At 44.8% G+C, this 25,009-nt stretch overlaps 1 protein-coding gene across 1 annotated transcript; it reads left to right on the top strand.

Moving 5' to 3' along the window:
- Positions 1–10,351: 10,351 nt before the first annotated feature.
- On the top strand, positions 10,352–24,709 carry LOC138365033 (filaggrin-2-like). The gene is made up of 2 exons (XM_069325134.1): positions 10,352–10,371; positions 20,941–24,709. Exons 1-2 carry the CDS (start codon positions 10,352–10,354, stop codon positions 24,707–24,709), a joined length of 3,789 nt encoding a protein of 1,262 aa, XP_069181235.1.
- Positions 24,710–25,009: the final 300 nt, after the last annotated feature.

The raw sequence follows: 25,009 nt of genomic DNA, 5'->3' as shown, positions 1-25,009 counted from the left end.
CTATTTGTACTCACCTAGTTGTACTCTCCTAGTTGTACGCTCCTAGTTGTACTCTCCTAGTTGTACACACCTAGTTGTACTTTCCTAGTTGTACTCTCCTAGTTGTACTCTCCTAGTTGTACTCTCCTAGTTGTACTCACCTTGTTGTACACACCTAGTTGTACTCTCCTAGTTGTACTCACCTAGTTGTACTCTCCTAGTTGTACTCTCCTAGTTGTACTCCCCTAGTTGTACTCACCTAGTTGTACTCTCCTAGTTGTACGCTCCTAGTTGTACTCTCCTAGTTGTACACACCTAGTTGTACTTTCCTAGTTGTACTCTCCTAGTTGTACTCTCCTAGTTGTACTCTCCTAGTTGTACTCACCTTGTTGTACACACCTAGTTGTACTCTCCTAGTTGTACTCACCTAGTTGTACTCTCCTAGTTGTACTCTCCTAGTTGTACTCCCCTAGTTATACTCAACTAGTTGTACTCCCCTAGTTGTACTCTCCTAGTTGTACTCTCCTAGTTGTCCTCCCCTAGTTATACTCTCCTAGTTGTACTCCCCTAGTTGTACTCTCCTAGTTGTACTCTCCTAGTTGTACTCACCTAGTTGTACTCACCTAGTTGTACTCAACTAGTTGTACTCACCTAGTTGTACTCACCCAGTTGTACTCACCTATTTGTACTCACTTAGTTGTACTCACCTAGTTGTACTCACCCAGTTGTACTCACCTAGTTGTGCTGGTGGGAGGTGAGCTCTGGCTCTTTGGTCCCACCTCTCAACTGTCAATCAATTGGTGTACAGATTCCTGAGCCTTCTGGGCTCTATCATATCTACATTTGAAACTGTGTATGGAGTCAGCCTCCACCACATCACTGCTTATTATATTCTATCTGTTAACTACTCTGTAACAGAAAAAGTTTTTTCTACCGCCCTTGTGGCTCATTTGAGTACTCAATTGCCACCTGTGTCTCCTTGTTCGCGTACCACCTGTGTTAAACAATTTATCATTATCTACCCTGTCGATACCTGTGAGAATTTTGTAGGTAGTAATCATGTCTCCTATTGCTCTTCTATCTTCTAGTTTCGTGAGGTGCATTTCATGCAACCTTTCCTCATAACTCATGCCTCTTAGTTATGGGACTAGTCTAGTGGCATTCCTCTGAACTTTTGCAACTGTTTCCTGACCCCTTCCATGTGCATTATATTCATAATAGCTTGGTGCTGTCCCCTTGATAGTTCCCTTCCCTTTTTCTTGTGCTTGACAGGGTGCGAGCTCCATGCTGGGGCCGCATACTCCAGGATTTGTCTTACATATGTGGAATACAGGGTTCTGAAGGATTCCTTACACAGGGTTCTGAAGGCAGTTCTTATGTTAGCCATCCTTGCATATGCCGCTGATGTTATCATTTTGATGTTGGTTTCAGGAGATAGATTTAGTGTGTTAGCATCTCCTAGATCTTTCTGTCCATTGCAAGAAGGACTTCATCTCCCATTCGGTATCCTGTGTCTGGCCTCCTGTTACATCTGCCTAATTTCATTACCTTTCAATCTATCTTGGAGATAATTCTCCCAATCTATCTTCCCGTGGTTGAAATCTCTCATGATTAGTAGTCCAGATCCAATCCAGCTAGTAACAGAAGCTGCTCTCTCTATTATGTTAACGGTGGCCATGTTGTTTCTATCATATTCCTGTCTGGGTCTTCCGTCATTTGGTGGAGGATTATATATGACTACGACTATAATTTTTTGTCCTCCAGTTGTTATAGTACCTGTTATGTTGCCACTGAAACCTTCACAGCCCTGAATAACCATCTCCTCAAAATCCCCGCCTTTTCTTACCAGCAGAGCTACACCACCACCACCTCTTCCTTCTCTCTCACATAATTGTGGGAACCGACCTGTGAGATTTATATTTATTTAATTTATATGAATTTATATAGAATTTATATTTACATTAATTTATATACTTCGATAGTAATTTGTATGATGTTAAGTGGACTGTATTTCTGCAATAATCTCACAAATCGATCAACTACACATTAGGGGGGGAGGTTTATTTATATATATGCTGCCAATCAAACTACAGTATTAAACTACATATATTAGTATACATTAAAGAGGTTCCTTATCTTATTATACAGCAGGCTTGGTTCACCAGATATAACTAGGATGTAGACACCAAATTTCCTCGAGTGAGGCAGCTTCCATCACCCAGTAACTGATGCACAAAGTTTGCTTCTTCTTCTTGACCTGTCAAAGCCACTAGCTGTAAAGCCAGAATCCTAATATTTGACAGCCATATCAGAGAAAACACTATACAATGAATCATAAAGACCAAGGATTAATTACCTTTTTTTAAGAGGCTGTTCGCATTCTAACTGGTTCGCCCTATTTACTGACATTAATGGCAAAAAATGAGTAGATAAATGGGTTTCGGCAGAACACTTCCCTTGTGATTGTTGACAGCGTGTTGATGATGGCAGACCTTTGGTTTCCATAACACTTCGTCCAAGAGAAATTAACAGGAGCCGTTTACTCCCGTGCGCCTCTGGTCTAAACAACAATGGCTGACCACTCCTTCCTCACTCACGCTACTGGCCTACATTGTCCAGATATCAGAAAGTGATAGAAAGGTCACATTTACTCTATTTTAATATTGATAATTAAGTTAATTTATATAAGATGTTTTTAGGATGGTAAAGTCCAAAGACTAATGTATTTAAGAATAATTCCAGCAGAATAGCTGGTGAATTTATAATAGTATGTGGCAATGATATCCCGTTTTCTATAGACGGAAAGTTCCACTACAAGCTACATTTTCTATGGGTAACTTGTGTATACAACGCAGCAATATTATCTGCAATTGCATTGATATTATTAAATGGTGTTGGATTTTCCGACAATAATAGTCCTGTGGGAACACTGCATTTGTTATGGTTTTTGTTAGCTTTGTTTCTGTGAGTGCTATTATGTCTGGGTTTTTAAGTACCCATTCTCCAAGTTCATTTGCTTTATTTGTAATTCCATCTATTTTAGTATACATTGCCTTGAGGCACACTTTCATCTGTTCCTTCTCATATCGCCTCCTTGGTGAGTGTTCTGCCTGTGGGGGAAGCTGTTCCATGAGTGTGGATTTTTGTGAGGTGGATAACAGGGTCTCAGAGGATACTGGAGTGAGGGGTGGAGGGTCAAGTGAAAGGGGAACAGGGAGGATATGGGATGAAAGGGGAGGGAAGACTGGAAGGAAAAGGGGGGGGGGGAGGGGGGACATGGTGAGAGGAGGGGAGGGGTTGCAGGGTGGGTATGGGGGTGTGGGGGCTGGGAGGGTTTAGGGTAGGGGGGTTTTCTATGCAGAGGAGGGTGGTGGAGTTGCCCCTCCTCTCTGGTGTTACTGGGTAGCTGATTGTGGGTTCCCCCCTCACCTCTGGGGATGTTGTGTTGGGAACTGTGATTTCCTGGTTTTTCCCTCTCACCCTGCTCTTCTTCCTTGCTTCTGCCACCATGGCTCTCCCCTCCCTTGTCATGTCTCTCTGGAGGAATAATTTTTTTTTATTCTCCCACATGTTGCAGGTGACTCTTCTCAGTTAGAATCTTCTCCTTTGTGTTTTCGTTTGCAAACACTATCTTTAACACACGGTCTCGGTCTTTGTTGTACCAGCCAAGCCTGAAAACCTTCTCAATGCTATGCTCAGCCCCTTCCATCTCTAGTGCCTTTAATATTTCATTCACTGCTGCTTTGTCCTTATCATTCCACTCTGTCCTATTGGAGCCTTCCTGCTCTTTAATACCCACAGCTGCCACTGATCTTTTTCTTTTCAGCAGCTGGCTAGAGGAGTGTGCCGCTTCCTGTGAGGTGGCCACTTTCATGGCCACCTCCATCACTGTGACATTACTTCAGAGTTATTTTTTTATCATTTCTGCAAATGTTGCTTTTATAGTGGCATTCTCTTCTAATATACTATTTTCACCTTATCCCATGATGATTATCTGAGTCTCAGCCTCAATATTGTTCTCTTTGAGGGTTTTAATCTCATCCTTTGCTGCTGTCAGCTCTCTTTTCAGGTTACTAATTTTATTCTTTATTTCGTGCATCATTTCTTGTATTTCACTCTTGATGTCCTCCAAAAACTGGGCAAACATTTCCTTCATTTCATCACTGTGAATTTTCCCTGTTCCCCTGGTATTTCTGGCTGCCATGCTTGCCCCTGTTCCTTTTATGCCATGATAGAATTGTCAGGAGGGGGGAAAGCTGAGGGGGGGAAGAGAGAGAGAGAGAGAGAGAGAGAGAGAGAGAGAGAGCGAGAGAGAGAGAGAGAGAGAGAGAGAGAGAGAGAGAGAGAGAGAGAGAGAGAGAGAGAGAGAGAGAGAGAGAGAGAGAGAGAGAGAGAGAGAGAGAGAGAGAGAGAGAGAGAGAGAGAGAGAGAGAGAGAGAGAGAGAGAGAGAGAGAGAGAGAGAGGGCGAGAGTGGGGGTGAGAGAGAGGGGTGAGAGAGTGTGGGTGAGAGAGACGGGTGAGAGAGAGTGAGTGGAAAAGGGTTAGGGAGTGGAGTGGAAATAGTGAAGGAATAGGGAAGTGGAGAGGAGGGGTTGTGCTTAGGAGGTGGGGGGGGGGGTAGTGCTAGGGGCGTGGGATGCTGGGGGGAAGGGATAAGGGGTATAGTTGGTCAACAGGGCCTGAAAGATGAGCTAGACAGATAGGGAGATAGGAAGAGATGGAGGAAGTAAGGTGGTACAGAGTGGGGGGGAGGGGATGGGAGTGTGAAAGTGAGAGAGGGTACGTAAGGTGTGTACTCACAGTGTATGCTTGTGAGTGAGTGTGTGTGTGTGTGTGTATACTCACTTAGTTGTGCTTGCGGGGGTTGAGCTCTGGCTCTTTGGTCCCGCCTCTGAACCGTCAATCAACAGGTGTACAGGTTCCTGAGCCTAGTGGGCTCTATCATATCTACACTTGAAACTTTGTACAGAGTCAGCCTCCACCACATCACTTCCTAATGCATTCCATTTGTCAACCTATCTGACACTAAAATAGTTCTTTCTAATATCTCTGTGGCTCATTTGGGCACTCAGATTCCACCTGTGTCCCCTAGTGCATGTGCCCCTTGTGTTAAATAACTTGTCTTTATCTACCCATTTGATTCCCTTGAGAATCTTGAATGTGGTGATCATGTCCCCCCTAACTCTTCTGTCTTCCAACGAAGTGAGGTTTAATTCCTGTATTCTCTCCTCGTAGCTCATACCTCTCAGCTCGGTTACTAGTCTGGTGGCATACCTTTGAACCTTTTCCAGTTTAGTCTTATGCTTGACTAGATATGGACTCCATGCTGGAGCCGCATACTCTAGGATTGGTCTGACATATGTGGTATATAATGTTCTGAAAGATTCCTTACACAAGTTTCTAAATGCCGTTCTTATATTAGCCAACCTGGCATATGTCGCTGATGTTATCCTCTTGATATGAGCTTCAGGGGACAGGTCTGGCGTGATATCAACCCCCAGGTCTTTCTCTCTCTCTGACTCCTTAAGTATTTCGTCTCCCATATGATACCTTGTATCTGGTCTCCTGCTTCCTACCCCTATCTTCATTACATTACATTTGCTTGGGTTAAACTCTAACAGCCATTTGTTCGATCATTCCTGCAGCTTGCCCAGGTCTTCTTGAAGCCTCAAGCTGTCCTCCTCTGTCTTAATCCTTCTCATAATTTTGGCGTCGTCAGCAAACATTGAGAGGAATGAGTCTATACCCTCTGTGAGATCATTTACGTATATTAGAAACAGGATAGGTCCGAGTACAGAGCCCTGTGGGACTCCACTGGTGACATCACGCCAATCTGAGGTCTCACCCCTCACTGTAACTCTCTGCTACCTATTGCTTAGGTACTCCCTTATCCACTGGAGCGCCTTACCAGTTACTCCTGCCTATTTCTCCAGCTTATGCATCAGCCTTTTATGGGGTACTGTGTCAACGGCTTTCCGACAGTCCAAAAAAATCCAGTCTGCCCATCCTTCTCTTTCTTGCTTAATCTTTGTCACCTGATCGTAGAATTCTATTAAGCTTGTAATCCGTGTAATCACACACATTCACATGTAATCACACATGTAATCACTCATGAATGTAATCACACACACTCTATCCGTGTGTGTGTGTGTGTGTGTGTGTGTGTGTGTGTGTGTGTGTGTGTGTGTGTGTGTGTGTGTGTGTGTGTGTGTGTGTACTCACCTATTTGTACTCACCTATTTGTGCTTGCGGGGGTTGAGCTTTGGCTCTTTGGTCCTGCCTCTCAACTGTCAATCAACTGGTGTACAGATTCCTGAGCCTACTGGGCTCTATCATATCTACATTTAAAACTGTGTATGGAGTCAGCCTCCACCACATCACTGCCTAGTGCATTCCATCCGTTAACTACTCTGACACTGAAAAAGTTCCTTCTAACGTCTCTGTGGCTCATGTGGGTACTCAGTTTCCACCTGTGTCCCCTTGTTCGCGTCCCACCAGTGTTGAATAGTTTATCCTTGTTTACCCGGTCGATTCCTCTGAGGATTTTGTAGGTTGTGATCATGTCTCCCCTTACTCTTCTGTCTTCCAGTGTCGTAAGGTGCATTTCCCGCACCCTTTCCTCGTAACTCATGCCTCTTAGTTCTGGGACTAGTCTAGTGGCATACCTTTGGACTTTTTCCAGCTTCGTCTTGTGCTTGACAAGGTTCGGGCTCCATGCTGGGGCCGCATACTCCAGGATTGGTCTTACATATGTGGTGTACAAAATTCTGAATGATTCCTTACACAGGTTCCTGAACGCTGTTCTGATGTTAGCCAGCCTTGCATATGCCGCAGACGTTATTCTCTTTATGTGGGCTTCAGGAGACAGGTTTGGTGTGATATCAACTCCTAGATCTTTCTCTCTGTTCGTTTCATTGAGTACTTCATCTCCTATTCTGTATCCTGGCCTCCTATTTCCACCACCTAGTTTCATTACTTTGCATTTACTCGGGTTGAACTTCAACAGCCATTTGTTGGACCATTCACTCAGTCTGTCTAGGTCATCTTGTAGCCTCCTACTATCGTCCTCAGTTTCAATCCTCCTCATAATTTTTGCATCATCGGCAAACATTGAGAGAAACGATTCTATACCCTCTGGAAGATCATTTACATATATCAGAAACAGTATAGGTCCAAGGACTGACCCCTGCGGTACTCCACTCGTAACGTCTCGCCAATCTGAGACCTCACCCCTCACACTGACTCGTTGTCTCCTGTTACTTAGGTACTCCTGTATCCAATGGAGTACCTTCCCTTTCACTCCAGCCTGCATCTCCAGTTTTTTCACTAGCCTCTTGTGTGGCACTGTGTCAAAGGCTTTCTGACAGTCCAAAAATATGCAGTCTGCCCACCCTTCTCTTTCTTGCCTTATTTTTGTTGCCTGGTCGTAGAATTCAAGTAACCCTGTGAGGCAGGACCTGCCATCCCTGAATCCATGTTGATGCTGTGTTACAAAGTTCTTTCGCTCCAGGTGCTCCACTAGCTTTCTTCGCGCAATCTTCTCCATCATCTTGCATGGTATGCAGGTTAGGGACACTGGTCTGTAATTCAGTGCCTCCTGTCTATCCCCTTTCTTGTATATCGGGACTACGTTAGCTGCTTTCCAAATTTCTGGCAGTTTCCCTGTTGCCAGTGATTTGTTATACACCATGGAGAGCGGGAGGCACAGTTCTTCTGCTCCTTCCTTTAGTATCCAAGGGGAGATTCCATCTGGGCCTATAGCCTTTGTCACATCCAATTCTAGTAAACACTTCCTTACTTCCCTGCTGGTAATCTCAAACTCTTCCAGTGGTTCCTGGTTAGCTATTCCCTCTCTTATCTCTGGGATTTCTCCTTGCTCTAAGGTGAAGACCTCTTGGAATTTCTTATTCAGTTCCTCACACACTTCCTTGTCGTTTGTAGTGAATCCTTCTGCCCCTATCCTTAATTTCATAATCTGTTCCTTTACTGTTGTTTTTCTCCTGATGTGGCTATGCAGCAATTTAGGCTGAGTCTTTGCCTTGCTTGCGATGTCATTTTCGTATTGTCTTTCTGCCTCTCTTCTCATCCTAACATATTCATTCCTGTGTGTGTGTGTGTGTGTGTGTGTGTGTGTGTGTGTGTGTGTGTGTGTGTGTGTGTGTGTGTGTGTGTGTGTGTGTGTGTGTGTGTGTGTGTGTGTGTGTGTGTGTGTGTGTGTGTGTGTGTGTGTGTGTGTGTGTGTGTGTGTGTGTGTGTGTGTGTGTGTGTGTGTGCGTGTAATTACCTAAGTGTAGTTACAGGATGAGATCTACGCTCGTGGTGTCCCATCTTCCCAGCATTCTTTGTCATATAACGCTTTGAAACTACTGACGGTCTTGGCCTCCACCACCTTCTCACCTAACTTGTTCCAACCGTCAACCATTCTGTTTGAGAAAGTGAATTTTCTTATATTTCTTCGGCATCTGTGTTTAGCTAGTTTAAATCTATGACCTCTTGTTCTTAAAGTTCCAGGTCTCAGGAAATCTTCCTTATCGATTTTATCAATTCCTGTTACTATTTTATATGTAGTGATCATATCACCTCTTTTTCTTCTGTCTTCTAGTTTTGGCATATTTAATGCCTCTAACCTCTCCTCGCAGCTCTTGCCCTTCAGTTCTGGGAGCCACTTAGTAGCATGTCTTTGCACCTTTTCCTGTTTGTTGATGTGCTTCTTAAGATATGGGCACCACAAAACCGCTGCATATTCTAGCTTTGGCCTAACAAAAGCCGTGAACAATTTCTTTAGTATATCGCCATCCATGTATTTTAAAGCAATTCTGAAGTTAGAAAGCGTGGCATAGGCTCCTCGCACAATATTCTTTATGTGGTCTTCAGGTGATAGTTTTCTGTCTAGAACCACCCCTAGATCTCTTTCTTTATCAGAATTCTTTAAAGATTTCTCACATAATATATATGTTGTGTGAAGTCTATGTTCTCCTATTCCACATTTCATAACATGGCATTTATTAACATTAAATTCCATTTGCCAAGTGGTGCTCCATATACTTATTTTGTCCAGGTCATCTTGAAGGGCATGGCAATCATCTAAGTTTATTATCCTTCCTATTATCTTAGCATCATCAGCAAACATGTTCATATAATTCTGTATACCAACTGGTAGATAATTTATGTAGACAATAAACATCACTGGTGCAAGAACTGAACCCTGTGGTACTCCGCTTGTGACATTTCTCCAGTCCGATACATTGCCTCTGATCACTGCCCTCATTTTTCTATGTCAGAAAATTTTTCATCCATGTTAAAAGCTTACCTGTCACCCCTCCAATATTTTCCAGTTTCCAGAACAACCTCTTGTGTGGAACTCTGTCGAAAGCCGTTTTTACGTCCAGATAGATGCAGTCAACCCAATCATCTCTTTCCAGTAATATCTCTGTTGCTCGATCATAGAAACTGAGTAAATTCGATAAACAGAATCTTCCTTATCGAAAACCTTACTGTCTGTCTGATATTATATAATTTCTCTCCAGGTATTCTAACCATTTAGTTTTAATTATTTTCTCCAATATTTTGATTATTACACTTGTCAATGATACCGGTCTATAATTAAGGAGGGTCTTCCCTGCTTCCACTCTTGTAGATTGGAACTATGTTAGCCTTTTTCCACACATCAGCTACAACTCCTGTAAACAGGGATGCCTGAAAAATCAGTTGAAGTGGAATGCTGAGCTCAGGTGCACATTCTCTCAGAACCTATGGTGAAACTCCATCTGGACCTTTGTTCATATTTACCTCTTTGAGCATTTTTTCCACTTCGTCTCTAGACACCTATATGTGGTCTATGTTGTTCTCTGGAATTCTTATTGTATCTGGTTCCCTGAAGATTTCATTTTGTACAAACACACTTTGGAACCTTTCGTTTAATGTTTCACACATTTCCTTTTAATTTTCCGCGAATCTATTTCCCATTTTCAACCTCTGAATATTATCCTTTACCTGCAATTTGTTGTTTATGAATTTATAGAATAGACCTGGTTCTGTTTTACATTTGTCTGCAATCCCTTTTTCAAAATTTCTTTCTGCGTCTCTCCTCACTGCCGTGTAGTTGTTCCTCGCATCTTTGTATCGCTGGTATGTTTGGGGGTTTGGCCTTTTCCTGTATTGATTCCATTTTTGTGTCTTTTGGCCTCTGGCCCTCTCGCAATTTCTGTTGAACCGATCCTGTTTCCTAGTTCTGTATCTCTGTTTTGGTATAAATTTTTTGGTGCCTTTATCATATATTTCACAAAACTTGACATACATCTCATTCACTTCCTTGTCTAGCAACAAGTCTGTCCAATTATACTCACTAAAAAAAAATCTAAGGTTGCCATGATGTCCTCTCCTAAAGTCAGGTTTTTCAATTGCATCAACCTTCATATTTTCTTCCAGATTATAACGCATTGCATACTTTATTCCCCAAAAGACATGGTCACTTTTACCCAAGGGAGGAAGGTACTGAATGTGAAATATTTCTTCCTCCTTCCTGGTATATATCAAATCTAGCATGGAGGGAACGTCCCCTTCCCTCATCCTCGTAGCTTGTTTAACATGTTGATACAAGAATGTTTCCAGGATGAGGTCTACAAATTTACAGGTCCAGAAATCTGTTTTAGCTTCATATGCTTCCCAGTCTATGGATTTCAAGTTGAAGTCGCCGACTATCAACAGTTGTGAACTATCGTTATCCGCTATCGCTATGATCTCCCTCATTATTGTTATAAGACCTTCTCGTTTACTGTCTAGCTCCTCCTTTGACCATGTGCTGCTTGGCGGTGGACTATATGCATTTATGATTATTAGTTTATCATCCTCATGGCAGATCTCTAGTGCTATTATGTCAACTTCTTGTGGATTGGCAGTCATTATTTCGTTCACCTTTAGGTGTTCTTTCACCAGCACAGCAACGCCACCGCCTTTCCTAATTTTTCTGTCCCGTCTCCAAATTGAGTAGCCCCTTGGGAATATGACCTCATTTAAAATAGCATCTTCAAGTTTTGTCTCCGTGAGTGCAACAATGTCTGGTGTCTGCAGCTGTATTACATCACTTAACTCCAGTATCTTCCATCTTACTCCATCTATGTTGGTGTATGCAATCTTCAGGAACTTGTTCCCCCTCTTCTTATTTTTCACTCCCCCTCTCGCTAATGATTTTGTTGGTTTGCCTTTATGTACCACTTTACTGGTCTGCCTACCCCTATCACTTTGTAGAAAAAAAATTGATTTCTTCTTCATTCCTGCTCTCATTTAAATGTTTTACCTCTGCAAGGTTCAGTTTCAGCTTCTCTCTATCTTCTTTTGAAAGATCTCCCCTTAACGACCACACTTTCCCATCCTCATCACTTTGTAATATTCTAGCATTCCTTAGCACGTCTTCCATCTGTTTGGCAAAATTTAGGGTGATCGTCAAAGGTCGATCTTTCCCTTTTACATATCTGCCTATTCTCCTGTAGTCGCACACATTCTCTATGGTTGTAAGACCTTCCACGAGGCCAACAATTTTATCTACTACTTTTGCTTCTTCTACAGCTCTTTCTGACCTAGATGTTATCTCCTTTCCTTTCAGCCAAAAATTATCAGGGACTTACTCCGATGAACTGTGTTTTGCACCAACTTCAGGTTAGATGCCAATTCTTTTCCCACTTCCAGCCTAATGTTTGTTTTATCTTGGTTGCTGCAGTGTTTGACTTCCTTTACTGCTTCTTCAATTTTTTCCTTCTCCTTGGCCACATGTGCATAGGTGAGTTGCATATCTTTCTTGCACTGTTCTATTCCCTGTGTAACTTCCTCCATCTGTACTGACAAAAGCTGTTTCTCCTGTTGAATTTCCTTACCTAACCTATTATAGTCATTTATGTTTAAATTTACTTTAACTTCTTCCAACGCTATTTTTAAGAGTTTTTTTCTTTTTCCATGGCTTTGCAATTTGTTTCCAATTGATTCTTATCCTTGCACAAGTCTTTCACTAAACTGTCAAGACATACAACTTTGCTATTTAAATGGTCATTACTTTCTTTCAATTTACTAATTATTTCTACATGAGAGGTCACTATAGTATCTAATTTTACCAACTTGTTGTATAGACTGGTTATCTCAATGCTTTCTTCACTGAATCCAGCAAAATCAAGCTCTGTTTTGTATTTCCTCTTGCCGGCGGCCATCTTGAATGTTCTTCTCTGCACTGTAAACACTAGGGCAACTTTTTCTCATTAAATTTTTCACTTCCCTTGGCACATTCCTGTTATCTCACCTATTTTTCAAAAGCACTATACCTTTATGTTCTCTGGGACACCGCTCACTATCGTCAACCTGTAATACAATACTTAGGATTGTTGAAATATGCTGGAGCTCCTCTTGTCTGCCTCTTGGGAAAGAACTTGGGATAAGAGAGTGTGTGTGTGTGTGTGTTTACTAGTTGTGTTTTTGCGGGGGTTGAGCTTTGCTCTTTCGGCCCGCCTCTCAACTGTCAATCAACTGTTTACTAACTACTAACTTACTAACTACTTTTTTTTTTTTTTTTTTTTTTTTTTTTCCCCACACCACACACACACACACACACCCCAAGAAGCAGCCCGTGACAGCTGACTATCTCCCAGGTACCTATTTACTGCTAGGTAACAGGTGCACTTAGGGTGAAAGAAACTTTGCCCATTTGTTTCTGCCTCGTGCGGGAATCGAACCCGCGCCACAGAATTACGAGTCCTGCGCGCTATCCACCAGGCTATGAGGCCCCCGTGTGTGTGTGTGTGTGTGTGTGTGTGTGTGTGTGTGTGTGTGTGTGTGTGTGTGTGTGTGTGTGTGTGTATGTGTGTGTGTGTGTGCGTGTGTGCGTGTGCGTGCGTGTGTGTGTGTGTGCGCGCGCGCATGTGCGTGTGTGCATGCGTGGGCGTGCATGCGTGCGTGTGCGTGCGTGTGACACAAGGGTAACAAATCTTGTTTGTGATGTATGTACTCACCTAGTTGTGTCTGCAGGACCGAGCATCGACTCTTGGATCCCGACCTAGTTGCATTTGCTGGGGTTGAGCTCTGGCTCTTTGGTCCCGCCTCTCGACTGTCAATCAACTGGTGTACAGATTCCTGAGCCTATTGGGCTCTATCATATCTATATTTCAAATTGGAGATGGAGTCAGCCTCCACCACAACACTGCTTAATGCATTCCATTTATTAACTAATCTGACACTGAGAAAATTCTTTCTAACGTCTCTGTGGCTCATCTGGGTACTAAGTTTCCACCTGTGTCCCCTTGTTCGTGTTCCACCCGTGCTAAAGTGTTTGTCTTTGTCCACACATGTCAATTCCCCTGAGAATTTTGTAGGTGGTTATCATGTCTCCCCTTACTCTTCTGTTTTTCAGGGTTGTGAGGTTCAGCTCCCTTTGTTGTGTATGTGTGTGTGTGTGTGTGTACTCGCCTAGTTGTACTCACCTAGTTGTATTTGCGGGGGTTGAGCTCTGGCTCTTTGGTCCCGCCTCTCAACCGTCAATCAACAGGTGTACAGATTCCTGAGCCTACTGGGCTCTATCATATCTACACTTGAAACTGTGTATGGAGTCAGCCTCCACCACATCACCTCCTAATGCATTCCATTTGTCAACCACTCTGACACTAAAAAAGGTCTTTCTAATATCTCTGTGGCTCATTTGGGCACTTAGTTTCCACCTGTGTCCCCTTGTGCGTGTCCCCCTTGTGTTAAATAGACTGTCTTTATCTACCCTATCAATTCCCTTCAGAATCTTGAATGTGGTGATCATGTCCCCCCTAACTCTTCTGTCTTCCAGCGAAGTGAGGTTTAATTCCCGTAGTCTCTCCTCGTAGCTCGTACCTCTCAGCTCGGGTACTAGTCTGGTGGCAAACCTTTGAACCTTTTCCAGTTTAGTCTTATGCTTGACTAGATATGAACTCCATGCTGGGGCTGCATACTCCAGGATTGGCCTGACATATGTGGTATACAAAGTTCTGAATGATTCTTTAGACAAGTTTCTGAATGCCGTTCGTATGTTGGCCAGCCTGGCATATGCCGCTGATGTTATCCGCTTGATATGTGCTGCAGGAGACAGGTCTGGCGTGATATCAACCCCCAAGTCTTTTTCCTTCTCTGACTCCTGAAGATTTTCCTCTCCCAGATGATACCTTGTATCTGGCCTCCTGCTCCCTACACCTATCTTCATTACATTACATTTGGTTGGGTTAAACTCTAACAACCATTTGTTCGACCATTCCTTCAGCTTGTCTAGGTCTTCTTGAAGCCTCAAACAGTCCTCTTCTGTTTTAATCCTTCTCATAATTTTAGCATCGTCCGCAAACATTGAGAGAAATGAATCGATACCCTCCGGGAGATCATTTACATATATCAGAAACAAGATAGGACCGAGTACAGAGCCCTGAGGGACTCCACTGGTGACTTCACACCAATCGGAGGTCTCACCCCCTCACCGTAACTCTCTGCTTCCTATTGCTTAGATACTCCCTTATCCACTGGAGCACCTTACCAGCTACACCTGCCTGTCTCTCCAGCTTATGTACCAGCCTCTTATGTGGTACTGTGTCAAAGGCTTTCCGACAATCCAAGAAAATGCAGTCCGCCTAGCCCTCTTTTTCTTGCTTAATCTTTGTCACCTGATCGTAGAATTCTATCAAGCTTGTAAGGCAAGATTTACCATCCCTGAACCCATGTTGGCGATTTGTCACGAGGTCCCTTCTCTCCAGATGTGTTACCAGGTTTTTTCTCACGGTCTTCTCCATCACCTTGCATGGTATACCGAAAATATGTGTGTGTGTGTGTGTGTGTGTGTGTGTGTGTGTGTGTGTGTGTGTGTGTGTGTGTGTGTGTGTGTGTGTGAATGTATGTGTGTGTGTGTGTGTGTGTGTGTGTGTGTGTGTGTGTGTGTGTGTACTCACCTAGTTCTCACCTAGTTGTGTTTGCGGGGGTTGAGCTCTGGTTCTTTGGTCCCGCCTTTCAACCGTCAATCAACAGGTGTACAGATTCCTGAGCCTATCGGGCTCTATCATATCTACATTTGAAACTGTGTATGGAGTCAGCCTCCACCACATCCCTCCTTAATGCATTCCATTTGTCAACCACTCTGACACTAAAAAAGTTCTTTCTAATATCTCTGTGGCTCATTTGGGCACTCAGTTTCCACCTGTGTCCCCTTGTGCGTGTTCCCCTTGTGTTAAATAGACTGTCTTTATCTACCCTATCAATTCCCTTCAGAATCTTGAATGTGGTGATCATGTCCCCCCCTAACTCTGTGTGTGTGTGTGTGTGTGTGTGTGCTCACCTATTTGTGCATGCCGGATTGAGCTCTAGCTTTTGGACCCGGCTTTTCTAGCCGTTGGTTGTCTAATGCAATGACTCTTAGCGTATTTCTCTATCATACCTGCTTTTAAAGTTATGAATGGAGTTAGCCTCTACAATCTGCTCTTTTAGGTCATTCCATTTACTCACTACTCTTACGTTAAAAGAAAGCTTCCTAACATCTGTATGACACATCAGAGTGTCAAGCTTCCATCCGTGTCCCCTTGTTGTATTGTTATTCAGGGTAAACATTTCCTCTGTTTCCACCTTGTCAATCCTCCTTGGTATTTTATTCGTCTGTATTACGTCCAGCCTCTACCTACTCCTTTCTAACGTCGTCAGGTTCGGTTCCTTCAGTCTGTCTTTGTACCTCATTCCTCGCAGCTCTGGGACGAGTCTCGTTGCAAACTTCGGCTCCTTTTCGAGCCTTCCTATTTGTTTTTAAAAATAGGTGCTCCACGATGGAACGACGTACTCTAAGACTGGTCTCACATAGGCGGTATACAGTGATCTAAAAAGGCTCCTTATTCAAGTTTCTGAATGATGTTCTGACTTTTGCCAGAGTAGAGCATGAGGCTGACGTTATTCTATTCATATGAACCTCTGGAGTTAGGTTTGGTGTTATGTCCACTCTCAGGTCTTTTTCTCTAAACGTTATATGGAGGTAGTTTCCCTACATTGTTTATTGACTTTTCGGTCTCCTGGCTCCTGTCCCTATTTTCATCATCTTTTTCTTGCAAGTGTTGAAATCTAGCAGCCATTTCGCATACCATCACTGCAAGCGATGATTTGCTCAAGTCATCCTGGAGAATCTTACAGTCTTCATCTATCTCAATCCTCCTCATTAGTTTTGCATCATCTGCAAACTTTGATATAAAAGACTCAACTCCTGCAGTCAAATCATTTACATAAATGAAGAATTGTATGGGACCCAGCACCGATCCTAGAGGCACCCCGCTTGTTACTCTACGCCAGTCTGACTCCTCGCCCACCTTTGTCTCTCTGACACTTATCTGTCAGGAAATTCCTTAACCATGATAGTGCATTTTCTGTCTACTGCCGCTTGCCTCTCAAGTTTGTATAGTAGCCTTCTGTTGTGGGAAAATTCTAACAGTTTTGATTCTTTTTCTTTTATGAATTATTACATATTTACTTAAATTATATCTTAGTTCGTTAATATTATACTATTTTTATTTGATTATTTTTCTTCTGAGTTAGTTCTTAGTTGGTTAGTTAGTTAGTAGTTAGTGGACTGTATATTCTGATTTAGCTGCTAGAACTTATCTCACACAATGGGAGGGACAATTTGTAGCTCAAACCACTTGGAAGTGGATCCTTCATAAACCACAAATTGTTTACCAAGTCTTTGATATATAAATTATAAATCATACCACATATGGTGGTCTAATCTACTATTATTACAGCAAATTAAATTAATAACTTCTAATATTATGTTATATGAAACAAAAAGGGCCTTAGCTGCTTCTGTTGTTGTGGCCTGCTAAGGCTGTGTAATTGTAGCATCAGAATTGGGTGTGGCCCTGTGCCTCAGAGTGCCACGTAATGGCGGCTGTCTAGAGGCCTGCAAGGCTGGATATACAGCAGGTAACTTTTCCTATAATTATGTTGGGAGCCAGATGTCTGCTTCAGTAGCTTCTCTCACAATTACCTGTTTGGGATGTAAAAAATTAATAATGGTTCCCTAAACATATAGGTACAGGTATGACATGGAATATGTGTGTGTAGAGCTGAGTAAACTCACTGTGTTTGGGGATTTAATGCCACGTCTTAACGATATTTCCTACAATAATAATGGCCAGTATTAAATGCAATAGAAATACCAAAAATTGTTCTTCCCGTTGTTCATGAGATCTTCGGTTGGGCGGATCGTAGAGGATCCTGTGTCGAAGATCGGAGAAAGAACCCTTATATGTTGTAAAACTTGTCAGGGAGTGTTCCTCACTGTTGTTGATTTTGGGGCGACGACGATCGTGGGATCGGATGCGCCCCGGCGGACCCGTTAAGGGTGAATCGCGAAGCCTGGAAGAGTGGAACGCCAAGCCAAATCGCAAAACGAGTGACGCCAATCACTAGAAACTAATATGCCATACGGCAAATAAACGCACAGTCAGGCAGATGATTGGGGAGTCCCAGGAGTCCCTCAGGGTGACAAGCACCGACCCCGCTCTACACAGAGAACACCAGGTAGCAAAACCAAAACTCGGACCCCAACTAAAACGCAAAAAGTCATCCAGTGTCCCCCGGCTGAGCAGAAGCCGGTCGCCCACCACGCCTGAGGGCACACCAGGAGCCCACCAAGACCCGCCAACCCCCGGCACCTCTCGGCCAAGCCGGCCCCCGAACACCGTCACCCCGCCGGGAGAACCAGCCAGTACACGTCAAAAAAAAATCTATCAACAATCCTGTGACCCAAGGCGATACGTGCGCCAGGCGTCGTAAAATCGGATCGCTGAAAAGGGATGGCAAACGACAGTAGCAAAGCCAAAACGCGAAAACAAGACGTGATCAGGCGGCACCCAGCCGGAGGTGGTGTCCAGACGTCCATTGGCTTCAAGGTTGAACCAGGAGTCCTCGTGTTCCTCACTGTGTTTACAAGTTCCTGTATTTGCGAGACGACGTCCTAGCCAATGTTTTGGTTCTACTTCTGATTTTATTTAACAGTAGCAAAGGGAGTCAAGCTGTACTTCTTGTTGTTGGAAATTATATTCAGTCTTAGTGCACACTTTTTTATTAAGTTTAAACACTAGACTGTTGTTTAAAAGAAATTTGAGTTAATATAAATACGTTTCGTTGTTAACGTCACGGAATACCCGTTCTCTGATTTATTTAATGGGTAGCTTATGTTATTTTGTGTGTCGGATTTCCGACATCTGTGTGGTACTGTATCAAAGGCTTTTTTAACAGTCCAGAAGTATGCAATCTGCCCCATCCTTCTCGGCCTTGTCTTATTTTCGTTACCTTATCATAAAACTCCAGGAGGATTGTTAGGCATGATTTCCCTGCTCTAAAGCTGTGTTGTTGTTTCAATCAAAAACCTAGTTCTTTCTAGGTGTGTAACTAGTCTTACCCTTATAATTCTTTCAATACCGACGGTTCTGTAGAAGAAGGTGGACGATGTACCGGATGTGCATGTAAAATATTTAAACAATCATCTCTCGTACACACAGCAATGAAGCGTGTCAATGACTGGGCAAGTACAACTCAAACCGAACTTGCAGGCATATACCTTGCCACTGAATTTTTAAAAGACAAAGGCAGTGGACTTATATACTGTGACTCGCAGAGTGCAGCCCTGGCATTGAACGCACATAGTAGTGACACCCAGAAAATAGTCAGACATATTCAAATGAATGTTTTATCTGCTAAAGAAAACAGATTTGAAATTAAATTCCTTTGGATACCGTCACATGTTGGCATATCAGAGTATAATTATGTTGAGATGCTAGCAAAGACAGCCAGTGGTAGTGAACCAGCAATAGAAGTTGACATGGGTGTTTCATTAGCAGTGACAAAGAGAATTCTTAAACAAATATCTAATGAAAATCTTACTAACCTAACAAATTCACAAAGACCCGAAAGTTGTAGCATTAAACATTACGATAAATATCGTGAGGAGACATATATGGAACTGACAGCAAGAACTCGGCAATGTGATGTTATAGTGGCCAGGATACGCCTGGGATATAGAGAAATCTGGCAGCTTTCTCGAAACCCAAATGTCGAGTACACAATGTGTCAACTTTGTGAAAGAGAAAACATGCACTCACTTGAACAATATATTGTAGAATGTCCCATATTAAAAAAATGCCCGAAACGCTGAGCGTACTAGTGGCTTTACAAGATTGTAATTGCCATATTATGTATCCTCACAATCCCAATGTACCTTCTTGTATATGCATAAATAAATAAAATAAATAAATAAATAAATAAATATTGACTGACTTTCGCCCTACTGGGCTGAGGTATACTGAACTCTGTGAATTATATATGAATACTGGAACACTTGATGACATATTGTACTTTTAAGGTACATTCACTATTGGCATTAAGGCACATTCCTATGTTCGTTTCCTTAGTGTAGACTGCAATGTGGAAGCCACCATTCCTTTCTGTGACTGTTCCATTTAGAAAGAGCAGCTTCCCATGTGCTTTAATGCCAATACTGACTGCCTAGACAGGTACAAGAATAGTGTTGTCAACGCTTACGTAGACCGGTATCTCACTCACAGCTCTGGTTGGAAGCAGGTCGATGAAGAACTCTGTAGGGTAAGGCAGGTCCTAGTCAACAATGATTTCTCTAACGGTTATGTTGAAGACGTCATTAAAAGAAGGGTGAAACGCCTTGCAACCTCTGAAGAGTCAACTAACACAACACTTGTACCTCCTATTAGACTGTTTTACAGGAACTTCTTTTCGACGGCTCACAAAACGGAGAAAAGGGTCCTGAAAGATATTGTTGATAGGAACGTTATCCCTACAGACAAAAATCAGAAGATAAAATTGACGATTTACTATAAAACCAAAAAACGGCCAGCCTACTCATGACAAACTCTCCAGACACAAAGCAGAATGCCTTAAAGGAGACCAACGTCGTCTATCCCTTCAAATGCCCTCTTGGGGACTGTAATTCCCAAAGAATTTTAACAAGCAACACAGAAATTATCGACAGATATAACGACAGCAGGAGGCTCGACATCAGCGAGATCCTACACGCCTGGGAGCACCTAGCAAGTCACAGCATGACCTGGGAGCACCTAGGAAGTCACAGCGTAGCCTAGGAGAACCTAGCAAGTCACACTATGGTTTTGGAGCACCTAGCTAGTCGCATCATAGCCTGGGAGCACCTCCCTGTATAGGGGAGCTATATCTGCTGATTTAAGCGCTTCTGGTGTATCCCAAGTGTCGAACTATATTACCAATACACAGCCAGCACTTGGAGCCAGCTAGCAAGAGCCAGCACCGGCACGAGGGACCCAGCTAGCAAGAGCCAGCACCGGCACGAGGGACCCAGCTAGCAAGAGCCAGCACCGGCACGAGGGAGCCAGCTAGCAAGAGCCAGCACCGGCACGAGGGAGCCAGCTAGCAAGAGCCAGCACCGGCACAAGGAAGCCAACTAGCAAGAGCCAGCACCGGCACGAGGGAGCCAGCTAGCAAGAGCCAGCACCGGCACGAGGGAGCCAGCTAGCAAGAGCCAGCACCGGCACGAGGGAGCCAGCTAGCAAGAGCCAGCACCGGCACAAGGGAGCCAGCTAGCAAGAGCCAGCACCGGCACGAGGGAGCCAGGTAGCAAAACTCAGCACCGGCACAAGGGAGCCAGCTAGCAAGAGCCAGCATCAGCACGAGGGAGCCAGCTAGCAAGAGCCAGCACCGGCACGAGGGAGCCAATTAGCAATTCAGAGCCGGCACTGGGAGCCATCTAGCAAGAAGCAGCGGCCGCCTCATATGAAACTAACATTCCACAACTTCAGACTTTTCAATCATTATTACGCGCCAGAGGGAGAGAATCTGCAGCAGTGTGAGTACCCAACTTTGCCACTCGGTATCATGTGTAATGTGCGGACTTAGAGTCATGTCAGGCTCTTAAGGGATTATATCATTCATTTAAGGTCCGGGCGACGACCCGAGGCAAGCACGACCACCACCCCGGAGGCCTTGACGCCTCGCAGACACCAGACAAGATCACTCGCAGGCACCCAGACAAGATCACTCGCAGGCACCCAGACAAGATCACTCGCAGGCATCAGACAAGATCACTCGCAGGCACCCAGACAAGATCACTCGCAGGCACCAGACAAGATCACTCGCAGGCATCAGACAAGATCACTCGCAGGCACCCAGACAAGATCACTCGCAGGCACCAGACAAGATCACTCGCAGGCATCAGACAAGATCACTCGCAGGCACCCAGACAAGATCACTCGCAGGCACCAGACAAGATCACTCGCAGGCATCAGACAAGATCACTCGCAGGCACCCAGACAAGATCACTCGCCGGCACCAGACAAGATCACTCGCAGGCACCCAGAAAAGATCACTCGCAGGCACCAGACAAGATCACTCGCAGGCACCCAGACAAGATCACTTGCAGGCACCAGACAAGATCACTCACAGACACCAGACAAGATCACTCACAGACACCAGACAAGATCACTCACAGACACCAGACAAGATCACTCGCAGGCACCAGACAAGATCACTCACAGGCACCAGACAAGATCACTCACAGGCACCAGACAAGTTCACTCGCAGGCACCAGACAAGATCACTCGCAGGCATCAGACAAGATCACTCGCAGGCACCCAGACAAGATCACTCGCCGGCACCAGACAAGATCACTCGCAGGCACCCAGGCAAGATCACTCGCAGGCACCAGACAAGATCACTCGCAGGCACCCAGACAAGATCACTTGCAGGCACCAGACAAGATCACTCGCAGACACCAGACAAGATCACTCACAGACACCAGACAAGATCACTCACAGACACCAGACAAGATCACTCGCAGGCACCAGACAAGATCACTCACAGGCACCAGACAAGATCACTCACAGGCACCAGACAAGATCACTCGCAGGCACCAGACAAGATCACTCGCAGACACCAGACAAGATCACTCGCAGGCACCAGACAAGATCACTCGCAGGCACCAGACAAGATCACTCGCAGACACCAGACAAGATCACTCGCAGGCACCAGACAAGATCACTCGCAGACACCAGACAAGATCACTCGCAGGCACCAGACAAGATCACTTGCAGGCACCAGACAAGATCACTCGCAGGCACCAGACAAGATCACTCGCAGGCACCAGACAAGATCACTTGCAGGCACCCAGACAAGATCACTCACAGACACCAGACAAGATCACTCACAGACACCAGACAAGATCACTCTCAGGCACCCAGACAAGATCACTCGCAGGCACCAAACAAGATCACTCGCAGGCACCCAGACAAGATCACTCACAGGCACCAGACAAGATCACTCGCAGGCACCCAGACAAGATCACTCACAGACACCAGACAAGATCACTCACAGACACCAGACAAGATCACTCGCAGACACCAGACAAGATCACTCACAGACACCAGACAAGATCACTCGCAGGCACCAGACAAGATCACTCACAGGCACCAGACAAGATCACTCGCAGGCACCAGACAAGATCACTCGCAGGCACCAGACAAGATCACTCACAGGCACCAGACAAGATCACTCGCAGGCACCAGACAAGATCACTCGCAGGCACCAGACAAGATCACTCGCAGACACCAGACAAGATCACTCGCAGACACCAGACAAGATCACTCGCAGGCACCAGACAAGATCACTCACAGGCATCAGACAAGATCACTCACAGGCACCAGACAAGATCACTCGCAGACACCAGACAAGATCACTCACAGGCACCAGACAAGATCACTCGCAGACACCAGACAAGATCACTCGCAGGCATCAGACAAGATCACTCGCAGACACCAGACAAGATCACTCGCAGGCATCAGACAAGATCACTCACAGGCATCAGACAAGATCACTCGCAGACACCAGACAAGATCATTCGCAGACACCAGACAAGATCACTCGCAGACACCAGACAAGATCACTCGCAGGCACCAGACAAGATCACTTGCAGGCATCAGACAAGATCACTCACAGGCATCAGACAAGATCACTCGCAGACACCAGACAAGATCACTCGCAGACACCAGACAAGATCACTCGCAGGCATCAGACAAGATCACTCGCAGACACCAGACAAGATCACTCGCAGACACCAGACAAGATCACTCACAGACACCAGACAAGATCACTCGCAGACACCAGACAAGATCACTCACAGGCACCAGACAAGATCACTCGCAGACACCAGACAAGATCACTCACAGGCACCAGACAAGATCACTCGCAGACACCAGACAAGATCACTCGCAGGCATCAGACAAGATCACTCGCAGACACCAGACAAGATTACTCGCAGGCATCAGACAAGATCACTCACAGGCATCAGACAAGATCACTCACAGGCACCAGACAAGATCACTCACAGGCACCAGACAAGATCACTCGCAGACACCAGACAAGATCACTCGCAGGCACCAGACAAGATCACTCACAGGCACCAGACAAGATCACTCACAGGCACCAGACAAGATCACTCGCAGGCACCAGACAAGATCACTCACAGACACCAGACAAGATCACTCGCAGGCACCAGACAAGATCACTCACAGACACCAGACAAGATCACTCGCAGACACCAGACAAGATCACTCGCAGGCACCAGACAAGATCACTCACAGGCACCAGACAAGATCACTCGCAGACACCAGACAAGATCACTCACAGACACCAGACAAGATCACTCGCAGGCACCAGACAAGATCACTCGCAGGCACCAGACAAGATCACTCGCAGACACCAGACAAGATCACTCGCAGACACCAGACAAGATCACTCGCAGACACCAGACAAGATCACTCGCAGGCATCAGACAAGATCACTCGCAGACACCAGACAAGATCACTCACAGGCATTAGACAAGATCACTCACAGGCACCAGACAAGATCACTCACAGGCATCAGACAAGATCACTCACAGGCATCAGACAAGATCACTCGCAGACACCAGACAAGATCACTCACAGGCATCAGACAATATCACTCACAGGCATCAGACAAGATCACTCGCAGGCACCAGACAAGATCACTCACAGGCATCAGACAAGATCACTCACAGGCATCAGACAAGATCACTCGCAGACACCAGACAAGATCACTCGCAGGCATCAGACAAGATCACTCGCAGACACCAGACAAGATCACTCACAGGCATTAGACAAGATCACTCGCAGACACCAGACAAGATCACTCACAGGCATCAGACAAGATCACTCGCAGACACCAGACAAGATCACTCACAGGCATCAGACAAGATCACTCACAGGCACCAGACAAGATCACTCGCAGACACCAGACAAGATCACTCGCAGACACCAGACAAGATCACTCGCAGACACCAGACAAGATCACTCACAGACACCAGACAAGATCACTCGCAGACACCAGACAAGATCACTCACAGGCATCAGACAAGATCACTCGCAGACACCAGACAAGATCACTCACAGGCATCAGACAAGATCACTCGCAGACACCAGACAAGATCACTCACAGGCATCAGACAAGATCACTCGCAGGCATCAGACAAGATCACTCGCAGACACCAGACAAGATCACTCACAGGCATCAGACAAGATCACTCGCAGACACCAGACAAGATCACTCACAGGCATCAGACAAGATCACTCGCAAGTTGGATCAGAAAACTATCTAAAATACTTCTATAAACCTTCGAACTATGTACTCACCTAGTTGTGCTTGCAGAGGTTGAGCTTCGGCTCTTTGATCCCTCTTCTCGACCATCAATCAACTGGTGTATAGGTTCCTGAGTCTATTGGGCTCTATCATATCTACATTTGAAACTGTGTATGAAGTTGCCTCCACCACATCACTTCCAAATGCATTCCATTTGTCTGCTACTCTGACACAAAAAAAATTAATTCCAATGTCTCTATGGCTCATTTGGGCACTCAATTTCTACATGTGTCCTCTAGTGCGTGCTCCTCTTGTGTTAAATAGTATGTCTTTATCTACCCTATCAATTCCTTTGAG

Source organism: Procambarus clarkii, chromosome 15 (genome assembly GCF_040958095.1).
Source record: "Procambarus clarkii isolate CNS0578487 chromosome 15, FALCON_Pclarkii_2.0, whole genome shotgun sequence".
In the NCBI taxonomy this organism is placed as follows: domain Eukaryota; kingdom Metazoa; phylum Arthropoda; class Malacostraca; order Decapoda; family Cambaridae; genus Procambarus; species Procambarus clarkii.
This window is presented reverse-complemented; position numbering and strand designations above follow the sequence as displayed.